This window comes from Penicillium verrucosum, assembly GCF_028828655.1.
Source record: "Penicillium verrucosum strain IBT 35672 chromosome Unknown utg000001l_segment0_segment0, whole genome shotgun sequence".
In the NCBI taxonomy this organism is placed as follows: domain Eukaryota; kingdom Fungi; phylum Ascomycota; class Eurotiomycetes; order Eurotiales; family Aspergillaceae; genus Penicillium; species Penicillium verrucosum.
Genome location: NW_026643210.1, coordinates 4,872,695 through 4,893,592, shown reverse-complemented (window position 1 = coordinate 4,893,592; position 20,898 = coordinate 4,872,695). Strand labels below are relative to the sequence as shown.

At 50.1% G+C, this 20,898-nt stretch overlaps 4 protein-coding genes across 4 annotated transcripts; 1 reads left to right on the top strand and 3 right to left on the bottom strand.

The window, feature by feature from the left end:
• Positions 1-553: 553 nt before the first annotated feature.
• N7516_001795 (histone acetyltransferase TRA1) lies at positions 554-12,293 on the bottom strand (the record flags this gene model as incomplete). The annotated part of the gene is made up of 4 exons (XM_057214515.1): positions 554-1,237; positions 1,286-11,935; positions 12,011-12,168; positions 12,242-12,293. The coding sequence occupies 4 exons, from the start codon at positions 12,291-12,293 to the stop codon at positions 554-556; spliced, it is 11,544 nt and encodes a 3,847-aa protein (XP_057076398.1).
• A 1,435-nt stretch (positions 12,294-13,728) lies between these two features.
• N7516_001794 (uncharacterized protein) lies at positions 13,729-16,154 on the top strand (the record flags this gene model as incomplete). Its single annotated transcript, XM_057214514.1, has 5 exons — positions 13,729-13,775; positions 13,823-14,327; positions 14,389-14,393; positions 14,455-15,286; positions 15,975-16,154. The coding sequence occupies 5 exons, from the start codon at positions 13,729-13,731 to the stop codon at positions 16,152-16,154; spliced, it is 1,569 nt and encodes a 522-aa protein (XP_057076397.1).
• Positions 16,155-16,802: 648 nt separating this feature from the next.
• Positions 16,803-19,476, bottom strand: N7516_001793 (protein phosphatase 2A regulatory subunit RTS1; the record flags this gene model as incomplete). Its single annotated transcript, XM_057214513.1, has 8 exons — positions 16,803-17,009; positions 17,147-17,483; positions 17,540-17,838; positions 17,895-18,248; positions 18,304-18,902; positions 18,965-18,977; positions 19,043-19,315; positions 19,453-19,476. 8 exons carry the CDS (start codon positions 19,474-19,476, stop codon positions 16,803-16,805), a joined length of 2,106 nt encoding a protein of 701 aa, XP_057076396.1.
• Positions 19,477-20,566: 1,090 nt separating this feature from the next.
• N7516_001792 (uncharacterized protein) lies at positions 20,567-20,767 on the bottom strand (the record flags this gene model as incomplete). Its single annotated transcript, XM_057214512.1, has 1 exon — positions 20,567-20,767. The coding sequence occupies one exon, from the start codon at positions 20,765-20,767 to the stop codon at positions 20,567-20,569; it is 201 nt and encodes a 66-aa protein (XP_057076395.1).
• Between the last annotated feature and the right edge of the window lie 131 nt (positions 20,768-20,898).

The following is a 20,898-nucleotide window of genomic DNA, read 5'->3' as shown; positions in this document are numbered from 1 at the left end:
CCAAGACCGACACCGAGACTGACTCCAAGCGCGACGCCAACCCCAGCAAGGAATAAGTTCCTTCGCAATAACGCCTTTGATTGTTTTATGGGCACGGAGTTGAAGCGAGGATTTACCCAGGCCTATCAAATTACAATTTTTATCTTTCACTTTCACTCGTATCTTCTACCGTAGAGCTGTTCCCATAGTAGTTTTCGAAGGTCCCTCGGAAGGCAGAAGGATCAGTAGGCGGAATCTTGGGGGGGTCTAGGTTAGATTTCGGTCTGTCATCAATTCACAAATGACAATTAAGTGAATGCAAACATTAATAAATATCAGAGCTAGGTAATATTCCGAATTATCAAAGACATTGTAGAAGGTATTAAAACAAGAAAAAGTCCGGTATCACAATCATAGTAACATAAAAAGCTGCGCACCTCACCGAAGCGCCCACGCTCAGAAAAAAACAGACCCAGAGACGAAACCCACCACTTCAGAAAACACAATAGCCATACAAGAAGTTCCCACCGCCAAGTGGCGGGACAGAAACACGCAAACCGACAACAGGCATTGATCACAAATACGGCATCCATAATGCATCGCACGACGCCAGGTGCTGAGGGTTGACTGCCTTGGAGATCAGATCGATGGTGGTCTGATTGGCAGGCAAGTTGCCCTCTGGCGGGCTGGCAAGACTGACAGCACGGTTGACGATGATCTCGCTGTTGTTGTAGACCAGGTCGCGGAGTTGTCCAGGGGGTAGGACACCGCGGTGATGAGCCGTGGCCCAGAACATCATCTCGTCGCGCACGAAGACGCTGAGCTGTTGCTCCAGTTCGTGTCGCGGCTCGGTCAGGCAGCGGGCAATTGCCATCATTGCACAGGCGAACACACCCTCCGTCGCAATGGGACCCAGAAGTGTCTGGATGTTTGGTGTGAACCGGAAGGGGACTTGTTCTGGGTTGTAGAAGAACGCCTTGGCCGGGTTGATGGTGGGGATCAATTCGGCACCCCAGATATCGCCCGTTGAACGAGATATCATAATTTTGTTCGGGTATCGGTTGCCAATGTGCATAACGTAGGTCATGAAAGCAATCGCTGCGTATTGGTAGGCAAATTGACGACGGAAGAGCCAGAAGTCGGAGAAGTTGGGGTATGTCTGCTGGCAGTACTCCAACACCACGGTACTCGGGACCCATTTGTCTTGAATCGCGGTTAGGATTTCTGTGCGAAGGACCTGTTGCTGATCGGGCGTGCGCTGGGAATTGTTAGACTTTGTTATATGAAAGATGGAGGGCACACTTACGTTCTGCTTCGTTTCTGCCAGCGACCGCATCTTGTCCATTGTAAAGAGAACGGGGTCGTCCTTGTTGATGCCTTTGCGGCGGCAGTAATCCTCGTAAATCCCTTGCATAGAGATGTACGAGGAATCGTCGCGCACCAACCGAATGTGTGGCGCTAGAGGAACCATCAACGGCAGGTGGAAGTACAAGTTGCGGCGGCGACTCTCCTTGCGTTTTGCAAGCAGACCATTGAAGATCCGGAACAGTTGAAGAATACGTTCTTCGCGCCTGCAGTGGCGGGCAGCGGGATGCTGAACGGCAAATGCTTGCATACTGCCGTCGTGTCCGCGGATCTTCAAGCGACGATGACAGACACCAATACCTCGGATGAGGTCCACATCGGGAAGGAAACGGTCGATGCGGACAAAATCTTGGTTCTTATCCTTGTGGAGTAGGTACTGGCCGGGAACTTCAACTTCGTCAAACTTGAGGAACCGGAACTCACTCAGATGAGGTGAAGAGTTCTCGAGGAATGTGTGCTGTGATCTGCGATCAAGCTTCTCCTCGAACTTGTCACGCCAGCGCCGCAGCTTGTGGATATACTCGTTCATGGTCGGCTTCTTGGTCACAAAGTCCGCTTCAAATGACTTGCGAATGTGAGCTGGGAGAATGGTCTCTGCGAATCGAGTGATGTTGGCTTCTGTTGCGGCAGGCAACTTGAAGTCTTGCGCATAAGATCCAGGCATGCGACCCACGTAGGCCAGTCCATCGTTCAAGAGAGCAACAATGAGTCGGTAAGCATCCTCGTCGGGGGGACACTTGAAGTTCTTGTGGATCTGGTCGACCATTGTCTCCATAGAGAGAGCAAGCAAGGGGAAAGCCGTCTTGAGTCCAGACATGATTTCGTCTGAGTACTCCCAGGGTTTCTTCAGAGGTTCCTTCTCACCATCCGCGGGTGCAGACTGGTTCTGTTGGGGTGTTCCGGTCTGACCTGGGACTTGCAGATGAGTTTGCTGCGCTTGGCCCGGAGTTTGGCCGGCTTGTGGAGATGTCTGCATGGGGTTTTGTGGCTGTGCGGGAGACTGGCTTTGTGCTTGAGCTGGATTCTGTATGGCGGATGAGTTTGCAGGCGGAACCGACGGGGATACATTGGTCGATGCAGCCGCAGGCTGGGATTTCTGGGCAGGAGAGCTCTCGGCACCAGCAACAGAATTTGGCTTCGTACTGGGCGAGGACCCTTGCTGCTGCTGTCTAGCCCGGTTCAACTTCTCTTGCTTCTGGTCATGCTGCTTCTTGATGCTCAGCATGTCCTCTCTGTTCGTACGAAGTAAGAAGAAGAGAGCCTGTGGGTACAACTTGGCGATCTTTACCAGGACAGCCTTGCACAGGCGCGCCTCCCGGTGCGACAAGCTGGTAAGAAGTTGAGGGATGAAAGTGATCCAGTACCAGACCGGGGTGTCTCCCTTGAAGTTTTCGAACGCACTTGCGATCTTTCCTTCGTCGTTGTCCAGACTCAGGAGCCAGAGGATTCTGCTGAGTAGTTTCCGGGATTTCGCACTCTTGTAGAGACCGGCCGCTTCTAGGTAGCAACTAACAGCGTTGCTAGCCAGCTCGTAGTCAGTCGGATCAGCCTTGAAGCGCTGATCACTGTATTGTCCCCACTCAGACCAAGCCTTAGCAAGGCGGAGATCGTAATAAAGAGCAACTCCAAAGGCCTCATTGGCCTCATTGACATGATCAAGCTTGGCGAGGAACATGCCCTTGAGTGTGTAGAATTCGGCCTTCTGCTGCGGCCCGAAGTAGTTGAGGTTAGTGTTGTTGATCACATCCAACCCGCTGTTCAGCTCCTTCGGATTCTGGTAGTGGCACTTCGCTTGCTCCCGAAGCTTGAGGAAGGCTTCTTGAATTTCAATGTTTGGAAGGGTATAGATACGGCTGAGTTGGTTGATGCAGACCTCTGGCATCTGGTGCTTTCGAGCCACATGGGCGAATCGGTTGATGATCCAGGCTGTTTCATGATATCCGCGGTAGGCGTAAGAGTTACTGGCCACATTATTGGTCTGAGGGGGCAAGAGACTGAGGTAGGTGCCGTTGATAAGCTGGAAGATGTGTTGACGCCAGGTGACGAGATCTTGCCATGTGTTGATGTCATCCCAAAGATTGGGTAAACGGTCTCTCCAGGTTCCGAGAAGCAGCTTGAGTTCGGCGGACTTGGTATCCAAGTTCCTTTCATTTGTCTGAGCCAAGCTGCTACAGATGTGGCTAGCATCATGCAGCTCAACCAAGAGTTGGAAGTGCTGCAGGATTGGAATGTGGGCATTGGTGATGCGCTTCGGCAATTGAAGCCATTTGCGAATGGAGAGCTGGATAGACTCGTCGCAAACGCTGTTGAAGTCTTGGATATTGTCCTTCTTCGTGTGGTATTGGAGAAGAGCCATGAAGGCCTGGAAGAAGGTGCGTCTAGGAGTTGGAGCGTCGGATACAGACTTGATCAATGACTCAAGCTGCTCGCGGTTACCTTCACTCTGCCAGTTCTCGATGTTCCTCCAAGCAGCCTCCAGCAAGAGATCGTTCAGGTTCTCATGCTTGGCGAAGTCGCTCAGAATCTCCCACTGCTGGAGCTTCTGGGCGCAGATCAGCCAATGATCCTCCCAGACAAAGTATTCACCCTGCGAGAATGGCATGGCGCCGGAACGGGCCTTTATTTGGGCGTTCTCGTAAAGTTGTTGAGACTTGTCCCACATTCCTTGTTGTTCGTAAGAAAGCGCGGCATTAGTTTCAACAAACTTGCAACGACGGCGCCAGGTTCCGTAGAAGAAGTCGTCCTCTTGGAGGCCTGCGTAAACCTCAACGAGGGCATCGAGGTTGCTTTCGCGTACAGTGGGCGTGTCAATGATGGGATTAATGGCAGTTTGTTCAAGGTAGGTAGCAGCAGTGTACCATGCGTCGTAGGTACGACTGAGATACTTGACAACATGGGGAGGAATTTTGAACCGAGGACTAGCACGTACAGTACCCTCAAGGAGAGCTTGTACGACGTTGGGCCGCTTGTCTAGCTGTCTGTGGTGGTACTCACGAGTGAGCAATGTGACCATATCCTTCTCCAGATCAATGCAGTCTTTGCTGGACAGTGTCGACCAGAAGAGAGGGAAGATGGTAGTCCACAGCTGGTAGGCGACGTTCGAATCGGTATGTTGGAGCTGACATAAAGGCTCGATCAGATCGCGAACTCTGACATCGCCAATATCGGACATGAATCGTCTTCGCTCTGCGACGAAAGTCTCCAGCTGGTTGTCAACCATGATATCGGCCTTCCGGGGATCTTTATCGCCGCTGCCAAAGAGGAATGACACGGGGAACAGGGTGAAGTCCTCGGAGTGCAGGCGGGCAGTGGTGGTCATGTCCACACATCCAAGCACTAAATGCGATGCTTGGGCGAGCCAGAAGGAATCAGCAAGAGTATCCCAGTTCTGGCATGTGAGAACATAGCTAAGACGCGAGCTTGCAAGGCGAGTCAAACTCTTGTCGAAGATTTGCATGAAGCGGTTCCGCATTTCGACGTCTTGGGCTCTTGCTCCAATCAGGAAAGCATGCTCCAAACGGACTGTCAATTCAGTGCGAGTGATTTTCGAGTCTTCATAAATTCGAATGACAAGATCAAGGAACTTCTTCAACATTGTCTGGTCAGAACGGGATTCGAAAAGCAGCATCTTATGCAGAACAGCCGTCTTCTCTTTCAGGGTTGGCCATGACTCGGTGGAATGGAAGATCCATGACTCCGCCATGCCCAAGATCTTGCTGCACAGCTCGATATTTTGTGAGCGCTCCACAATCTGTGCGAGAACACTCAAAAATGGACGACGTTGGTCGCCGAGATGAGACATTCTAACAGAAATAAGCTCAATAGTCTTGAGGATGAGATCAACGCCAATCTCAAACTCTTGCTGATCGGTGGTTGGGGCCCCTTCGGCAGGTTTAGTGCCGTTCGTCAATTGAGCGCCATTCTGAGTTGATGCAGCAACATGTTCCTTGGCGAGCTTTGTGGAGAAGGCTTTCATGACAGCGGGAATGTGTGCGTCAATCTCGGCAGGCTTGATCTTTGAAAGGGTCCACAAGATGTTCAAGCTTGAAACGTAGTTGCTGGCAGAAAGTGTTTCAGTGGCGATGGCAGACAAATACGAGCCGAACTCCGAAGGCGTCCCCTCCGTGTCCATGGCATCTTCCTCATCGGGCTGTTCATCCGGAATGGCGTCAAGAACACGGCGAACAGGAGGCGGCAGTTTGTGCAAAACATCCATCTCGTCTTCTAGTCCATGAAGAGAATCCTGAATCTCTGGGTTGTCCGATTTCAAGGGCTTCTCGAGAAGCTTCTGAATAGCAGGAAGACGAGCAGCAATCCACTCATTTGGTTTGGCCGCGATAAGCACCCTGACGACCTGCAGTGTGTTGACCATGTAGGTGATTTTGTCCTCGACTTTATCACCCTTATCACCCACTAGGATTGGCTCAGTCACCTTTTGGTAGAGATCGATGTCTAGATCGCCCCAGTACTCGGGAGAAAGGAGGCCGCGAAGCAGGTTCATAGCCTTGTTGATCATGTCACCAGTGGGGACAGGGGTTTGCTGTTTTGTCGTGGGCATTTGGCGAATCTGAGCTGCTGGAACCAGGAAACGTTCGGGGATTGTAGTGATGAAGGTAATAAGGTACTTGATCAATGACGCACGCAGATCGTTGGGCACAGTGTACTCCGACCGTTCGCGGCTACTGGGAGGACCAAGAGCGGGGGATGGCGATGGCTCTTGGGCTTCGTCCAGCTTGCGTTTCCTAGCAACGGGAGACTCAGATGTGCCATTGGCCAAATGGCTGGCCTCGGCATTCTGAGCCCGTTTTTCTTCCCAGTGCCAAATCAAGCTAATCAAGTTCAGTGCGAGTTTCTTGCTGTCATTGGAGGTGTTTGGTGGACCCGTAATCTTGACAAGGGACGGAACAATGAGAGGCACAAAGTGCTCCCTTGACTCGTAGAAAAGATCAGGCTGGCGAACCAAGAACTGGAAGATACTCATAACCTGCTGGAGGTTGGCAGTTTCCTCGGCTAGGATACGACGGGGCCATTTAGCCCATAGCGGGTACCGTGCCTCAGCTCCGGAGCTGTTGGCTGTTCGTGTGGGGAGGACGGGAGCTAGGACATCAAGAGCCTGCGTAACAAGCGCTCTGCCTTCATTTTGGTGAGCCCTGAGCAATGCGACATACACTTGGATCACAATCTTAAATGGAGTCTCATAGTGCGCAATGAAGTAACTGATCAAAACATAGGCACCGTATTTGTTGATGATATCCTCGAGTCGGATGTAGTTCCAGGCAAACTTGATAATGTCCTTGCGAGAATCCTGCACAGTTTGCGAATGGTACTTGATCAACAAAGCAGAGAGCTGTAGCAATTCCATTCGTGAGTGGTCGACGCCAGCTTGGTTGGACTCCTCGCTCAGATCAGCCAGCTGGGGCTTCCACAAACGACTCTGAATAGACTCGGTCATGCTCTTATCCATCAGCTTAGGCGTGTTTGGAGGGCTATTCCAGGTAACCTGGACGTCCATGGCAAATATTGGGTTGACCAGGTGACGGAAGGCATACGTCTTTGTCTTCTGTGGGCAACTCTTCTGGCCATAGAGGTCGAGACAGCGCATGATAACAGAGCGCCGGTAATCGATCGACTCATTGGAGATGATGCTCTTGTATATGAACTTCGGAAGCGCAAGCGTGCGTTTCAACTCGTCAGCAGAGAGTCCGTCAATGACTTCGAACAGGAAGTCCAGATCGTGAGTGGCCTCCGCCAAGTACATGGTGAAAATATCCATCAGTTGGTCTTCGGCTTGTTCCACTCGAAGTCGCTCATCAGCCGGCAGGCTGTCACCACGGAGCTTCCTCTCTAGGTCTCTGCCAGAGGTCAGGAGCTTGTTTCTCATCTCTGCGTGCGAGACCAACCAGCGCTTGGTTGAACTGTAGGAACAGAGGGAGTGTGCGACATAGACTCCGTTGATAGCAGCAGTGTTCTTGTCGTCACCAGCGTCCTGGCCAAAGGCGGCCGCAGAGAAGCCATCTGTGTCGGCGACGATGGCGTTCCGCAGTGCTTCACTCTCGGGATCTGCCAGGATCTGTCCGAAGAATCGTCCAAATCGCTCATCCTTGAAGCGTGCAAAGAAGAATGCGAGACTCTCTTTGGGGTAGCGATTGAGGTACTTCACAAGTGGCTTTCTGAATGGACTGTGTGACGTTCTTCGAAGCTTTAATTCGAGATCCAAGACCTTGTTGACAAGGTGCTCCATGAAAGAAGTGGCGGCCGGTGGGAGGAGATGGAAGATATTGAATATGGCAGCGACTATCTTCATGGCCGGGTTTTGCTCAACAAGGCTGAAAGACACCTTCTGCAGCACGGCATCATCCGCGATAACCTTCATATGATCAAGCAGACGGGCGCCGATTTCCACTTTAAAGTAGTTGGTAAGCAGGGTCAAAAGACGAGCAAGACCATCCAAACCAGCAACACTAAGGCGCTTGGGATCCTGGAGGTTCATGAGGATAGGGCGCAGTCCATTCTGTAACAGATCCTTAGGAAGCTTGTTGGTCTGGGTGAGAACATCACGAAGACCCGCATTCGCAGCTTCGATTACCTCCTGTGACTTTGAGTAGAGCGACTTGAAGAAGACAGAAATTATGCGAGCCCTGCTCGTGTTCTGTGGCGTGTTGGCGAACTCGGAGAAGCTCATTGCCATAGATAAGAGGCGAAGACAAGCAACACGGAGGTTCACAATCATGTCTGCAGTTTTGAACTCATTTGGCTTAGAAGCAAGAGATTCATCATCGGCGTCAGCGAGAGCAAGAGATTCCAGCATCAACCGGTTCAGCGGCTCATTGAAGGTGACAATATCGTTGTGAAGGCCGAGACAGTACGTGATAGCATCGATGAAACCGATCTGCGTTGGGAAAGGCAGGGCACGCAAAGGCTTGTTGAAGATCGACTGCAAGAGACGATCTCTAACGGGAAGAATAAGCTCATGGACCTCACAGCCAAGCACATCCTTCAACGTGGTGAAGCAACGGCGAGCAGTTTCCCGGACGTGCTTATTCATGTGCGCGAGCTCGAAGACGAAGAAGCCAGACAGCGCATACAAGCGGCTCTTCTCGTTCTTCAAATCATCTTTGGGGATGAGCTTGCCGCATCGTTGCAGCATGAATGTCATTGTCTCTTGTGACTGAAGCCTCGTAGCCGCAGGGAGATCTGCAGGTGTGTCCTTGATCACATACATCAAAGCCCGACAAAACTCGACATGTCGCTCATATAGCCATGTATCTCCCAAGTCCAGCTTGGTTGAAAGCAGGCTGATTCCTAGGCTACCACCGGCTTTGGTGAACCACTCTTCGCTGTAGCAGCTGTGGCAGAAGACGCGGCCCAGGTGCACGAAGAATGGGAGCTTGGCTGCTTTTTCCGGTGATCCAAAGATGACGCCCGCGGCATCCTTCACAACTACCATTGCCTGCTCAGCTGCTTCTCGGACGTGCACCTCATCGGATGACAAACACTCAACTAAAGCCTCGGCGAGAATCCTAGAGTCAAGGTACACAGGGCCTTCCCCGTTTGCAACGTCAAAGGCTTTGCGACCGTGTCGGACTTGGGCCAGGGCACGACCGACCTCTACAAGAGCAAAGTGCTTGCAAACATCCGCCACGAACCCTGTGGCAGTTTGCTCTAGCTCGGGGATAGTGGTAGCAAAGATACAAGCCTTGATAAGCTTCTTCACTGTAGCTTCCTGCGCAATCTTCTTCGGGATAGAGGCCGACCTTTCAGACTTATCAAGGATGTCTGCCATAGCACCTGGCTTATTCTCGAATAGATCATTGGCGTGGAGTCTAATTAAGATTGCCAAGTCTTCAGGGATGTTGTCATAACCAATTTGGAGCTTGAGGTGAGAGCTGAGCATACGGTAGGCTTGTTGCTTGTAGTAGATGTCCGAGGCTTTGCCGGAGTCCGTCTTGGGGACCTCCATGAGTTTCCCCGCAGCAAGATCAATACCGATATCTATAGGGAAAGGCCGCTTCTCGTTCGGGCCGATCAGCCTGATATCGAAGCTTGGGTTGTCATCAGAAAACTGCTGGAACGACAATTCGGGCGGGTGGTTGAGGAACTTCCGATTCCGTCCGCCAAGTTTTCCCAGGATGCGCATGGTGGTGTGTGCATGGAAGTGGTTGTAAGGAGATGGGCGCAGGTGATCCCAGAGTGCGGTCATTAGCTCGTCCATTATCGGGCCCATGATTGGATCGAGGTAGTCCGCCGTGAGGTTGTCGACGCAGAGTTCGAGAGTGCGCAAACCTTGGCCTACAAGATCAGAGTCGGCACGCAAGGCGACGACAATTGGGCGCATCAAATAGCTAAGATGGGGGAGGAGATGACTGAGTCGGGCAGGAACGGTGAGGGTGAGTTCCACGTAAAGATCCCGTTCTTGTGGCTTCCGAGCCGCAAGTAACAGGTTGTTGAATGTTTCGAGGAGCATTTCTAGAAGCGGGAGGATCTCTTTATAGAGGAGCTCGAATCGTCCCCCACCAATGCTTCGGAAGAGAGACCTCAGAAGAAGGAAGTAGTTCATAGGCTCCTCGGCTGTGACTGAAAGCTCAATGCACTTGGTTACGATCTTCGTCACATGCGGGTGGAGTACCTGCTCATTTTGCACAGAGAACAGCGTCACCGCCATGAAGGACAGTTTAAACATCCTTAGAAGTATCTTTGCCTTGGTCATGTCCGAGGTACCAACCTCATCAATCCGTTCCATAAGATACTGCAGAACCATACCGGAGAAAGCGGGAGAAGTGGCCTCACTGGCGAGGAAGAACTGGGGCAAGTGAAGGAGAGCCCCATGTTCAAACATGAGTTCGTGTAGGTACGGGATTTCGGAATGGAAGACTTCGTGGAAGGTTGCGGTATCAATACAGTGGAAAACAGTGCCAAAACTTTCCAGCAGCTCCTTTTCTTCGCGCGACATTGGGGCAGTGTACTGGCTTGCGAGGAAGTCAAATGGAGATGCGTAATTCATCTCAGGAGGAGATTGATCGACCCCATAGTAGCGGAACACCCGAGCTCCCTCATGGAAGAGCTTCTTGATCACACTAACTTCTTCTGCGTTGTAGCCGTACGAGACTTCTGACCAGTTGATGGGAACGCTGTTCGGGTCAATTTGAACATCATCTGGGTTGCAGTTCTTCAATTGCCGGAAGATATTCTTTAGCCCATTGATCAAGTTTCGGAAGAGGAAGATGTTGTCCGTAACAGGGTCACCTCCACGGTCACGCGGACTAGATGTCTTGATAGGGGAGGCCGAGAATATGTCAATTTCATCCCAGTCCGGTGGCTGGTCCTTCTCGGCAAGATAGTTCTCGGCGCACGGCTCGGTATCCTGTCTGAAAACCTTGTACGCCCTAGAAACCTTGACAGCGTTCTTGAACTGGTGGTTCATCGATGCGAACTTGTCACCAATAGCATCTAGAATCATGATTAAGAAATACCGCGCCTCACGCTTGTCTTCTAGTTTGGAGATATTCTCTGCCATGTTCAGGAGAAGCTTTGCACTCATTGTTTGGAAGCTGGTGCCAGGGAAATCGTCGTGAAGGTTTTTAGTGTAGACCTCAACCGTTCGTCGTATCTGGTCGCGACTCAGATGCTCACGAACATGGTGTATTAAATCAGCCAACATGCTGTAAGCCAATGGTCTCATGGTCTCATAGACAGTGAGGCCGTCTCCGATGAGAGTCCGCTCATCTAAAAGCTCATCAATCTTCTCAAGGAAGATCTTGCGATAGTTGAAGTTGATGATGTGACGAATGGCTACCAGCAACTCTTTCCTTGCGCCCGACTTCTCCCGTGGACAATCTTGAAGGAGGCGAACGACCACAGAAGGGAGTGTAGGAAGGAAGTCCTGCAGCTGATGGGCATAGAGACGCAACAGGTATGCCAAGAAGCTCATCGTTTTAACCTGAGCCGTGATGAACTCGCCAAATGCAGCGCGATTTTTAATTTCCTTGCACACGCCCGTAAATATTGTCCCTTGAGCTGCTGCTTCTGCGTGTGCCCTTTCCTGCGGCTTCGCCTGAAGCAGTAAGATCGTTTTGATGAGGGGCACGAACAGTTTAACGTTGGCCGGTACCGATGCGCGGTGTGTCTGGAAGATTGAAACGACAATAATCGGGCACTCTGCGAGGACCTTGAACGACTGCATGCCCTTGAGGAGAACATTGCTCGACTGTTGATCAGGTCCTAGATCTGACACTGAGGTGGCAGGCGAGCTCGGTCGCGGAGACTGGAAGTTCTGTGCTGTTGCGTTGGGCGTTGATGGCATTCCCGAGGGCGTGGCCTGGTTGGGAGTGTCGAAAGTATCCCGAACCACTTGCTCCATAGTCTGGAACATTTCCTGGATAAGCTCCAAGAAAGCCTGCACCCGGTGTGCGGTGGCCTTGGCTTGGTTCCTCTCCAAATCCATTATAGTCTTCATGCATAGCACCGCATTGTCTTCGTTCTCGATCCGCGCGAGTTCCATCAACAGATCGACCATATCGACGGCGTACGGCTCCACGTCGGGGGAGCCCATTGGCAATCGGTGTAGTGTCTCGAGGATGCAGTTTCGTAATTTCTAATGGATGGCCAAAGTGATTAGCCTATTGCGTGCAACATCCACCGAGGGCAAGCTTGTGCCAAAGAATCTTACCTGGTCGTAAGACATGCTGAAGAAGACCGGGTCTCCCTTCAGAATGTTTTTGAATACCGGCCATAGCTTCGCTAGGAATATGGGGTAGCTTGCGCCCGAGCATAGAGGCTCAATACTGTCTCGTAATTCGGTAGCAACATTGGCTCGGACTTTGACATCTATTGAGATAACGGGGTGGTTAGCACAGATACTGGACAACGATTCTCGTCGTTATGGATTTCGGTAACACACCCAATTTCTCATCGGCGAGCTTGCTGGCGTAGATATCTATGTTTCGCTCCATCGCTGTGATCTGACCCGTCTCAAGGGCTGCGACTAAATGAAAAGAAACAGCAATTACGGCCGGGCCAAGAGGCCGGCTGAGGAGAGCGGAGTGTGCGCAGTCTTCCCAGGGGGGGATTGGGGTCTCATATGTTGTGTTGTGGTGTCGCGGAAGCTCTGTGGACTCGGTTGATATGCGAAAAGATCGGAGACGGTAGAACTTAAAACGAAGGAAATCATCAAGTCATTGGCTTTTCCAGGTTGATAATCCGTTTAGTCCATTCAAATAAATCAAATCCGGACAGAAAATGAGTGAAATCGAATTACCCCGCGGGGAGGACAGGCTGAGGGAGATGGGGAGAAAGTTGGGGTTTGTATGCGGCGCGATATTCGTGAGAGCAGAACAGAGGACGCGGGCTATCGCAGAGACCCCGAAAGAAACACTAGTCCGCATTTGGTAATTATGTCGGAGGTGGTTGTTCCGTTCCGAGGATCTCCCGCCTGGCAGGACTATACATACATACAACTACGGCTTCAACTGTTTGAATGATTTTCTTTTTTGGTTTAATTTATTTGTGAGCTATACACCCATTGGTTGATCTAGATGTTTCCTTTCCTCTGACTGCTTGATAGAAATCAACCGTAACATACTATGTAGGCACCGCTTCACAGGTACCTAGGGTACTTTGGGGTGGTGGTCGGTAAGCACAGGCTGCAGAAGGAAGGAATACCGCACCGATTAACTCTATAGTCTGTCTTTGTATATTCTAGGGATTCAAGATAGACCGCATCCACCTGTAAGTCATAGGTTTAGAATCATGGGTCATGACGAGCGTACAGGACAAAGTATGAGAAGACCGAACTTAGATACATACGTGAGTTAGCCATGTAACTTGGGATCACTCAATCTATGCACACATGCTGACCTACGTATCTATCCTTGAAACAGCCTTTGCTCATGGAAAATACCGTGTTCGACTTTGGATTTCGAGAATCGAGAGGGGAGGCCCACATACAGATCGGCATAACTATATATATCCTTGCATGAGGGTTTGTTATCGCATCACGACAAGCTATACGGCAGAGAAGTTTCCATCACCTTGGGTCTATGAATGGCTTATACGTTGAATAGAAAAATTATCACGATTATTTACTAAGTGAGGTATATTGTATACGAAAACGCCAGCGAAAGATGAAGGACGGTGATTAGACTTTCCTACGGATTAATAACATTAACCTTTTCACTCATTACTATCTCACATAACACCATAAAATGTAGAATCATAAAATAACCATTTGCCTGGCAAACCCGATTATCTTGATGGTGGTGGCCCCCCAACAGCTCTCGTGATCATCTCACCCACTTTCCACATGGTGTCAGCCCCCGCATTCGGGCAGCCGTGATTATTGTTCCCCTGTGATGATATTGCATCAAGATCCCCGAGACTCTGTTTAATATGGTGGACCCTATTTCGATCATTTCGGCGGTAGACCTCTGCTTCAAGTGAGTTAGAAACCGTAACCGGATTGTTTAAACTGATCATATGTCAGATATGGCACGAAACTGGTTCACTTATGCAGCGCAATTGCACACGCCAAAGGCGATATTAAAGAGAGATCCCTCCGTGTGGAAACATACTGGATGAGGACGGAGCTCCAGCTGAATGTGGTGCGGGAAATTGCTTCTGAGCTCAGTGAGAAGCATCGGATGATACAACATGCGACGATTGCAATGCTCGTCACCAAGTTGGAAATTGCGATCAACAATGTTGAGTCCACCATAAAGAGTCATCCTGATGGGGACCAAGAACTGGAAGTACATCGGTGGAGATATGCGCTTATGAAGGAAAAGATTGACCGGACTATTGAGGATTTGAAAGAATGGCAATCACTATTTGACCCATCGTGGTATCTGATCATGAAGGTCACAGACCGTCAAATCGATGATGGCCTAAGGAAGAACCGAATATCTTCTGCTATGAAATTTCAAGACCCGATACCTCCTGCGCAGTCTCTCAGGATAGCGTTGCATCCGACAGACGCGTACACTCCATCGGTTCGCCTCCCATCGGATTCTCTCATTCCTATTAACCCACAAGAGATACCATTTTGCTCAGCGCAGGTGGGCCGGAGGCCAGATAATGGCCAATCGCTCATCGTCGAACGAATCGAACCTCTTCCAGGGGCCAATGTCGGGATATGAAGAAAGATATCCGAGATCTTGCCAGACGGCTGGCTGGGTCCGATGCGATCGAGTTCGGTCTCCTTAGCTGTAAAGGATATATCCACCACCGGAACGACGACTGTTCTCAACCTACGCCAGATGCATTTACCATCATCTTCCGAATGCCAACACAGCATCTTCCACCTCGCTCTCTCCGAGGTTGTTTTCAGGACATGAACCATAGCCACTCCCTCTCCGACCGGTTCAAGTTAGCAAACGAGCTTGCGAAAGCAGTGCATTCTGTTCACTTGTTTGGATTTGTCCACAAGAACATCCGACCAGAGACAATCTTACTTTTGGGAAGTGATGAATCCTCAATTGGATCTGCCTTCTTGATCGGATTTGACAGCTTCCGAATGGCCTCTGGTAGAACTTTGCGCAAAGGCGAAGCGTCCTGGGAACGATGCCTTTACCAACACCCAGACCGCATAGGAAGCATTTCCTCCGAAGATTATATCATGCAACATGATATCTACAGCCTTGGTGTATGCCTGTTAGAGCTGGGATTGTGGGAGTCATTCGTGTCGTACGACGAGCTGACTACGGCAAGCGATGACAAGGCTCCAATCCCTGTTCGGGCTTCTATTCTTGGAACAGGCCGAGGGTTATATTTCCAAAAGCATCTCCTCTTCTTGGCGCAGGGTGAACTACGGAAGCGAATGGGGACCCGATACTCCGACGTTGTTGTCACTTGTTTGACATGCTTGGATGCCAAAAATGTCGACTTCGGAGAGAAGGCCGATTTTGAAGATGCCGATGGCATTGAAGTGGGTGTGAGATATATTGAGAAGGTATGTTTCTTCAACCCAAATCCCAAATATCATGGAAGACCGATCTCTTAACAAATTATTGATAAAGGTAACCATGCGACTAAATAGTATGTGCGTCTGAGTCAATTGTTCCAATTCGATAGAACATCCTGGTAGAAAAGCGATATACAACTAAACACAAGAACGTGTCCAATCAGAGGGGAAAGATAAACTTATTCACATCACCACACATTTTGTTGTGACTCTGGACCAGGCCTTTAATTCCAAACGCCAGAAACTCGTGAATTCTCAAGACTCGGCTCGACGTGAAGATCAACTTGTCCAGTTCGAGCACATCGATTACCAGCTGGATATACTAGTTCGATCTAAGTTGAATTTGTTGAAATCGGATTCCATCGAAGGAATCTACCCATGTTCTGTCGCCCACAGTGGTTGGTGTATTGGAGCTCTATACGTCCAATTACACGAGCACTGCAACTTTTGAAATTTCTCCTCCGGGGTCAGTTACTGCTATGTATGCAGGTTAGCAACGCTTGGAGCTGTTCTATACCAGATGTCATCCGCAAATCTGGACTAGGGGGCCTGGACAATGACCAGCAGCTGTTTAATACTGTTCTGGCAGCATTCTCAACACAAGCATCTCCTGCGAAGAATGGGAGCAATGAGGTCGATATCAAACTCATTGATTTGAACGATGCAATATTTTTAGTATGACCTTTGTGTGGCTATCCTTCGCTCCCCTTCCCACGTCAAGGTGGAACTGCGCTACTGGTCAACGACCGTATCTGAGGAATATGCTTCGGATATCATGGATCGTCTTTTCGATCAGCTGGAACAGATTGTGCATCATGCGACCAAGCCATTGAGCGTCATCACCAGCATTGGATGATCATATCTCCCTCGATTACGACAATCGCTCCTTTGATGAAAATACACGGGTCGAGGTCAATTATAACGTTCTCTTTTGTTCTCTTTTCATATTTCTACGCTTTGTACTTCCTGGTACTGCCGCATCTCAGTACAAATTGTTATTTAAGACAAGCTACAATGATATAAAGCTTGACATATTAGATAAAGTTGGTTCACAGGACAGTTCCAAGCAAGTCTACAAGCACTCCAAACGTCACATTCCAAGGCAATGTCATATCCTAGAACTGGTCTAAAATAATGGAAGAGAAACAACAAGAAAACAACACATAGACAGCCACCGACATCGTGGTCAATGGATGAAACGCCATTCGCACCCGTTTTCCATACCCGAACACGGTTCTAAGACTGGTCCCAACTCAAATTTTGAGGGAGCCCGTCGCGGAAGGGAAAATATCTCGAAAAAAAAAAAGAAAATCCATGTACACAAAAGAAAAGGGGAACAAAATGGGGAAGATGGGAACACAAATAAAAAAAAAAGGGCAAGGGGGCACAGGTTGAGGGCATCAGTCCGGGCGAGTACCGCCGAAAATCAAAAGACAAAAATATTGTTGCCCCATAGTTCGCTATGCCATCGCAGGAGAAAAGAAACGGGAAAATCACATGTCCATCAGCAGTCCATCTCCTCCGAGACGTTATTTGGTAGAATTGCTTCGATGCATGATCTGTACATTGGTTGCACTGGTACCACTGCCGACCGATCGTCGTCGCGGGCGAATCTCACTTCCGCTTCCGCTCCGTCGTCGCCGGCCAGTGTTGCGAATCGAGCCTCGGCGTCGTGTCTGGAGCAAACGGACGTTTTCACGTTAGAATCACGCTGGCTGTACATGGGCGGACGTGGTCTCTTAGCAAAAGACAAAGACGAGGGCGATAGGGCCAAACGAAAACGAAGTAGTTCGCATAGGCATGCACGTATCTGGGTAGCAACGCAGATCAGAGATGCACTGGGCTTACCGAATTAGGTGTACCTTCCCGGCTGGGCCGATCCTTGGAAATATCGGGATCCTCTTGCAACTTCAGGGAGTTCAACCGCTTTTGGCTCTCGTGGGTCATGGCCTCCACCTCGTCGATCGGCTCGGGCACATCAAGAGCGGGAGGTGGTGGTGGGGGAATGCCATTCTTCCGATCTTTGGCCTGTTGTTCAATCACATCCCACCGGTCCGTGCGAGACTTTTCGCGTTGGTCTGCGTTGTTCTGGTGCTCCGTGTAATCGTGAGAGCATTCATCGAAGAGTTGCGGGTTGATCTCCATGAACATCTTCATGGCATTGTACACCATGCTGTGGATTGTTCTGAATGATGCATTAGCTCATGTCAAAGTCAGTAGCATATGGAGATCAAAACTCACCGGTTCCAGTGTCCCTTCGAGTTCTCGTAAAGTGGGGCAAACATAAGTGGGAGAATTGTCTCCACATTGTCGCTCACAAGGTTACAGAAGTACTCGTTGTTCCAGAAGTACAAAGCACGCTCAGCGACCTGGAAATGGGGGCTGGCAACAGACTTGGCCAACTGATTGAACAGAGGTTCTTGGACTTTGGCGAACTCGCCCGGATCCATCACCTCGAAGATGTCTTCCACCTCATTCAGGTACATAACTTCCTTAGTGCTGTTTGTCTTGGGCCAGAAGCGCAGTAGGCCGAGAACAACCTAAACATAGTGGTTAGTACTAGAGGTATATTGGAGAAAGATAGATGAGGTCTTACATCTTCAGTCAATGAGGAGTCCTTCTCCAAAAATTGCACGATGCAGTAGGCCAATTGCGGGTGGTACATGCTGAGACTCTTCACCTTGTGCATGGGCAGGAGCACTCTAGTCAAGAAGAGCTTGTGTTCCTCCTTCAGCGGCAAGGCGAACCCGTTGATAATAGAGCCAAGAATCTCGAGCAATTCAGCGATTCCGTTATGGCGCTCTGTCTCGTACATGAACTGGAAGAAGACGTTGTTGATGGATCTGCGGATATATGACCGTAAGTTCAAGAACTTTCCATAGATACGATGCAGGGTTGTCTTGAGGAAATCACGTTCCCGGGGATCTTCCGAGTCAAAGAGATCCAACAGCTAGATGAAGCATTAGATTGCATTAAATATGAAAATCAAGCACCAGAAGACATACCGAAAGCACAAATTGATGGTCGATATAACCCTTCGCGATGTTCGTGTTGAAATCCTGGCTTTCAATGAATCTCAAGAAGAATTCATATACGACCTGAATATGAGGCCAAGCGACTTCCAGGACGGGCTCATCCTCCTCCGGGTCAAACGCTTCGCCTTGGGGCGTCATAGGCGGAGGAATAGGACGGAACAGGTTCTTGGCGAACATCTCCACCACGCGGGGGTACATGGGCTCTGTAATGACCGACCGGTTGTTGGCAACATAATCCAAGAGTTCGTGCAGTGCCAGCCTCTTGATCTCCTTGGATTTCATATCAGCCGTCGGGTCGTTGAAATCGAAGATGATGTTGCACTGGTCGATCTTTTGCATGAACAAATCTTGGCGCCGGTTGGGAGGCACTTCGTGGAATCCTGGCAACTTCTCCAATTCTCTCTGACGCTGGTCGGAGATGTCGAATCGCGACGAATGTTGGCGCTTGGGAGTCCGGATACCTTCCGACATGTCCTTAGGAGTCGTCTGTAGGCGGTCGAAGACATGGGACTTCCTAGGAGGTGCGAGATCTCCGGGCATCGTTTCGGCGGCGCCAGGAGGGGGACATGCTATAGAATCCAGTTGTTAGCAAAAGCAAACAGGCATCAAAGTGTGGCGCAATTCAACTTACCGGTGCGCTTGGACTAATGATGACGCTGGGAGCCGCCGGCTGGCCTTGCCTATTCGGTGTTCCCGGGCCATTGCCTACAGGCTGTCCTGTGGCGCCCGGTTGGGGTATATAGTGTTGAACCGGGGTGCCAGGGTGAGGTGCGCCCGCGGAAGGAGTACCGGCGGGGGAAGCGTTGTCGGGCGATTTGTTTCGCGAGTCATTGAGAGAGGTTGTGGAGGATGTGGGTGTCCCTTGGTTGGGGGAAGTAGACTGCTGTGTGTTGGAAATGCCGAGGGACTGATTCTGTGAGGTGGAGGTGGAGTCTTTCTTTTTCGAGGACTTGTTGTCCTTCGCCCGCGACAACTGGTCGTGCTAGAATCAAGGCACACCATGTTAGATGATTTGTGAAATGAACAAGATAGCACCACCTGCAGGGTGAAGGAGAGAATAAATGGGCAGAAGTGATGGTGCGGTGAGTTTCACTTGGGCAGGATAGGCGGGTAACTCACCACTCTCTGTCTGAAACCCTTCATTTTGACGACTGTGTAGATAGCCACATGTACTCGGCTAGGTTTCTTGGTGCTAGTGCAGCCAGGCGGCGCACTCTAGCCGGAGTGAATCGAGGGGAGCCAACGGAGATAGCCGCTCAGGAAAGCCACGAGGGGGGGAGTGTTTGGATCGACCTAATAGGAGAATCTTATAAGCGGTCCGAGTCACACAGCATGTAAGACAGTTATTGTGAAGGGAAATAGTGCTGAAAAACCGGTATCAAGCCTCGGCAATGCGTAGGGGAGAAACTGGGGTTCAATTGCAATAGCATCAGGTGCTCCAAACAATGTGCAGTCGCAGCACGCGCACGGAGCTAGACGATGATGCTAGGAAGAAAGGGCCAATACAGGCAATGGGAAACGGGTGTCCGATCAAACGTACTTCCGGGGTTTGGGGTTGGGCAATTGATAGATCGAGTGGGAGACTGCTTGGGGAGAGATGTTATAGGACAAGCTTGGCCGGCGCTGGAGGATCTCCGTGTCGCTTAGTGGCAGGCTGGGAGCGGGGGGTTTGGGAGCACTAGAGGGACGGGCACTCAGGTCGCAGCCCACTGCGAAAGCACAAAACTCACGATTTAACTAGTAAGAGGCAACGTCGCCGATGTACAAGAGACCAAATAAAGATGATGGCGTTGGGTTGTGGAGAGGAGGGAGGGAAGTGGATTGTTGTTGAGGTGTAGGGAAAGGCGGGCTGGTTCTCCTGGCTGCGATGGTGATGGGAGGGGGACCACGTCTAAGTACTATGTGGGAGACACTACGTTTTTTTTTAGTGAACTGAATCTCTTGATGCTTCAATTTGAGACAAAAAAAAAATAATTTACTCGACAGTTACAATTATTCTCCCCTCCTCTTCCCCTAACACAACTTTCGTATGCTTTTCCCCGTTTGTTTCAAATCATGCTTATGTCATTATCCACGTGACCACCATCGGACTCGAATTTCAGGCAGAAAATCCATCAGCATGAAACAGCAAGTAACTATCGTTGATGCACCATACAAGAGCGAAATATGTGTATTTTCAAGATAGCAAGAAAACTAAATAACGTTCCCTTCAATATGGCAAACCATGCCACGTTCATTCGTCATCATCATCCACCCCTAGCGAGTCCAAAGTATCGGAATTTCTTTGTTCCACTGCCACATGGCCAAAGATAGCCGTCATCCCAGGTTGGTGTACAACTTCTTCCCCATTGCATAGGTCGATGTCGTCCTCGTGGTAAAGCACATTATGCGTACCAGGGTCCGTCCAGACAATTCCGACGAACTCGAAGAGCATTAACAGCAGTTGAAACCTGCTGGTAGATACACTCTTTCTGTTAGGCAGATAGATACATTCGCACATCTCTGTAACGGCACTCCTTTCTCTTTGACGAGGACTAATATGTAGCCATATGAGAACAAGGACGA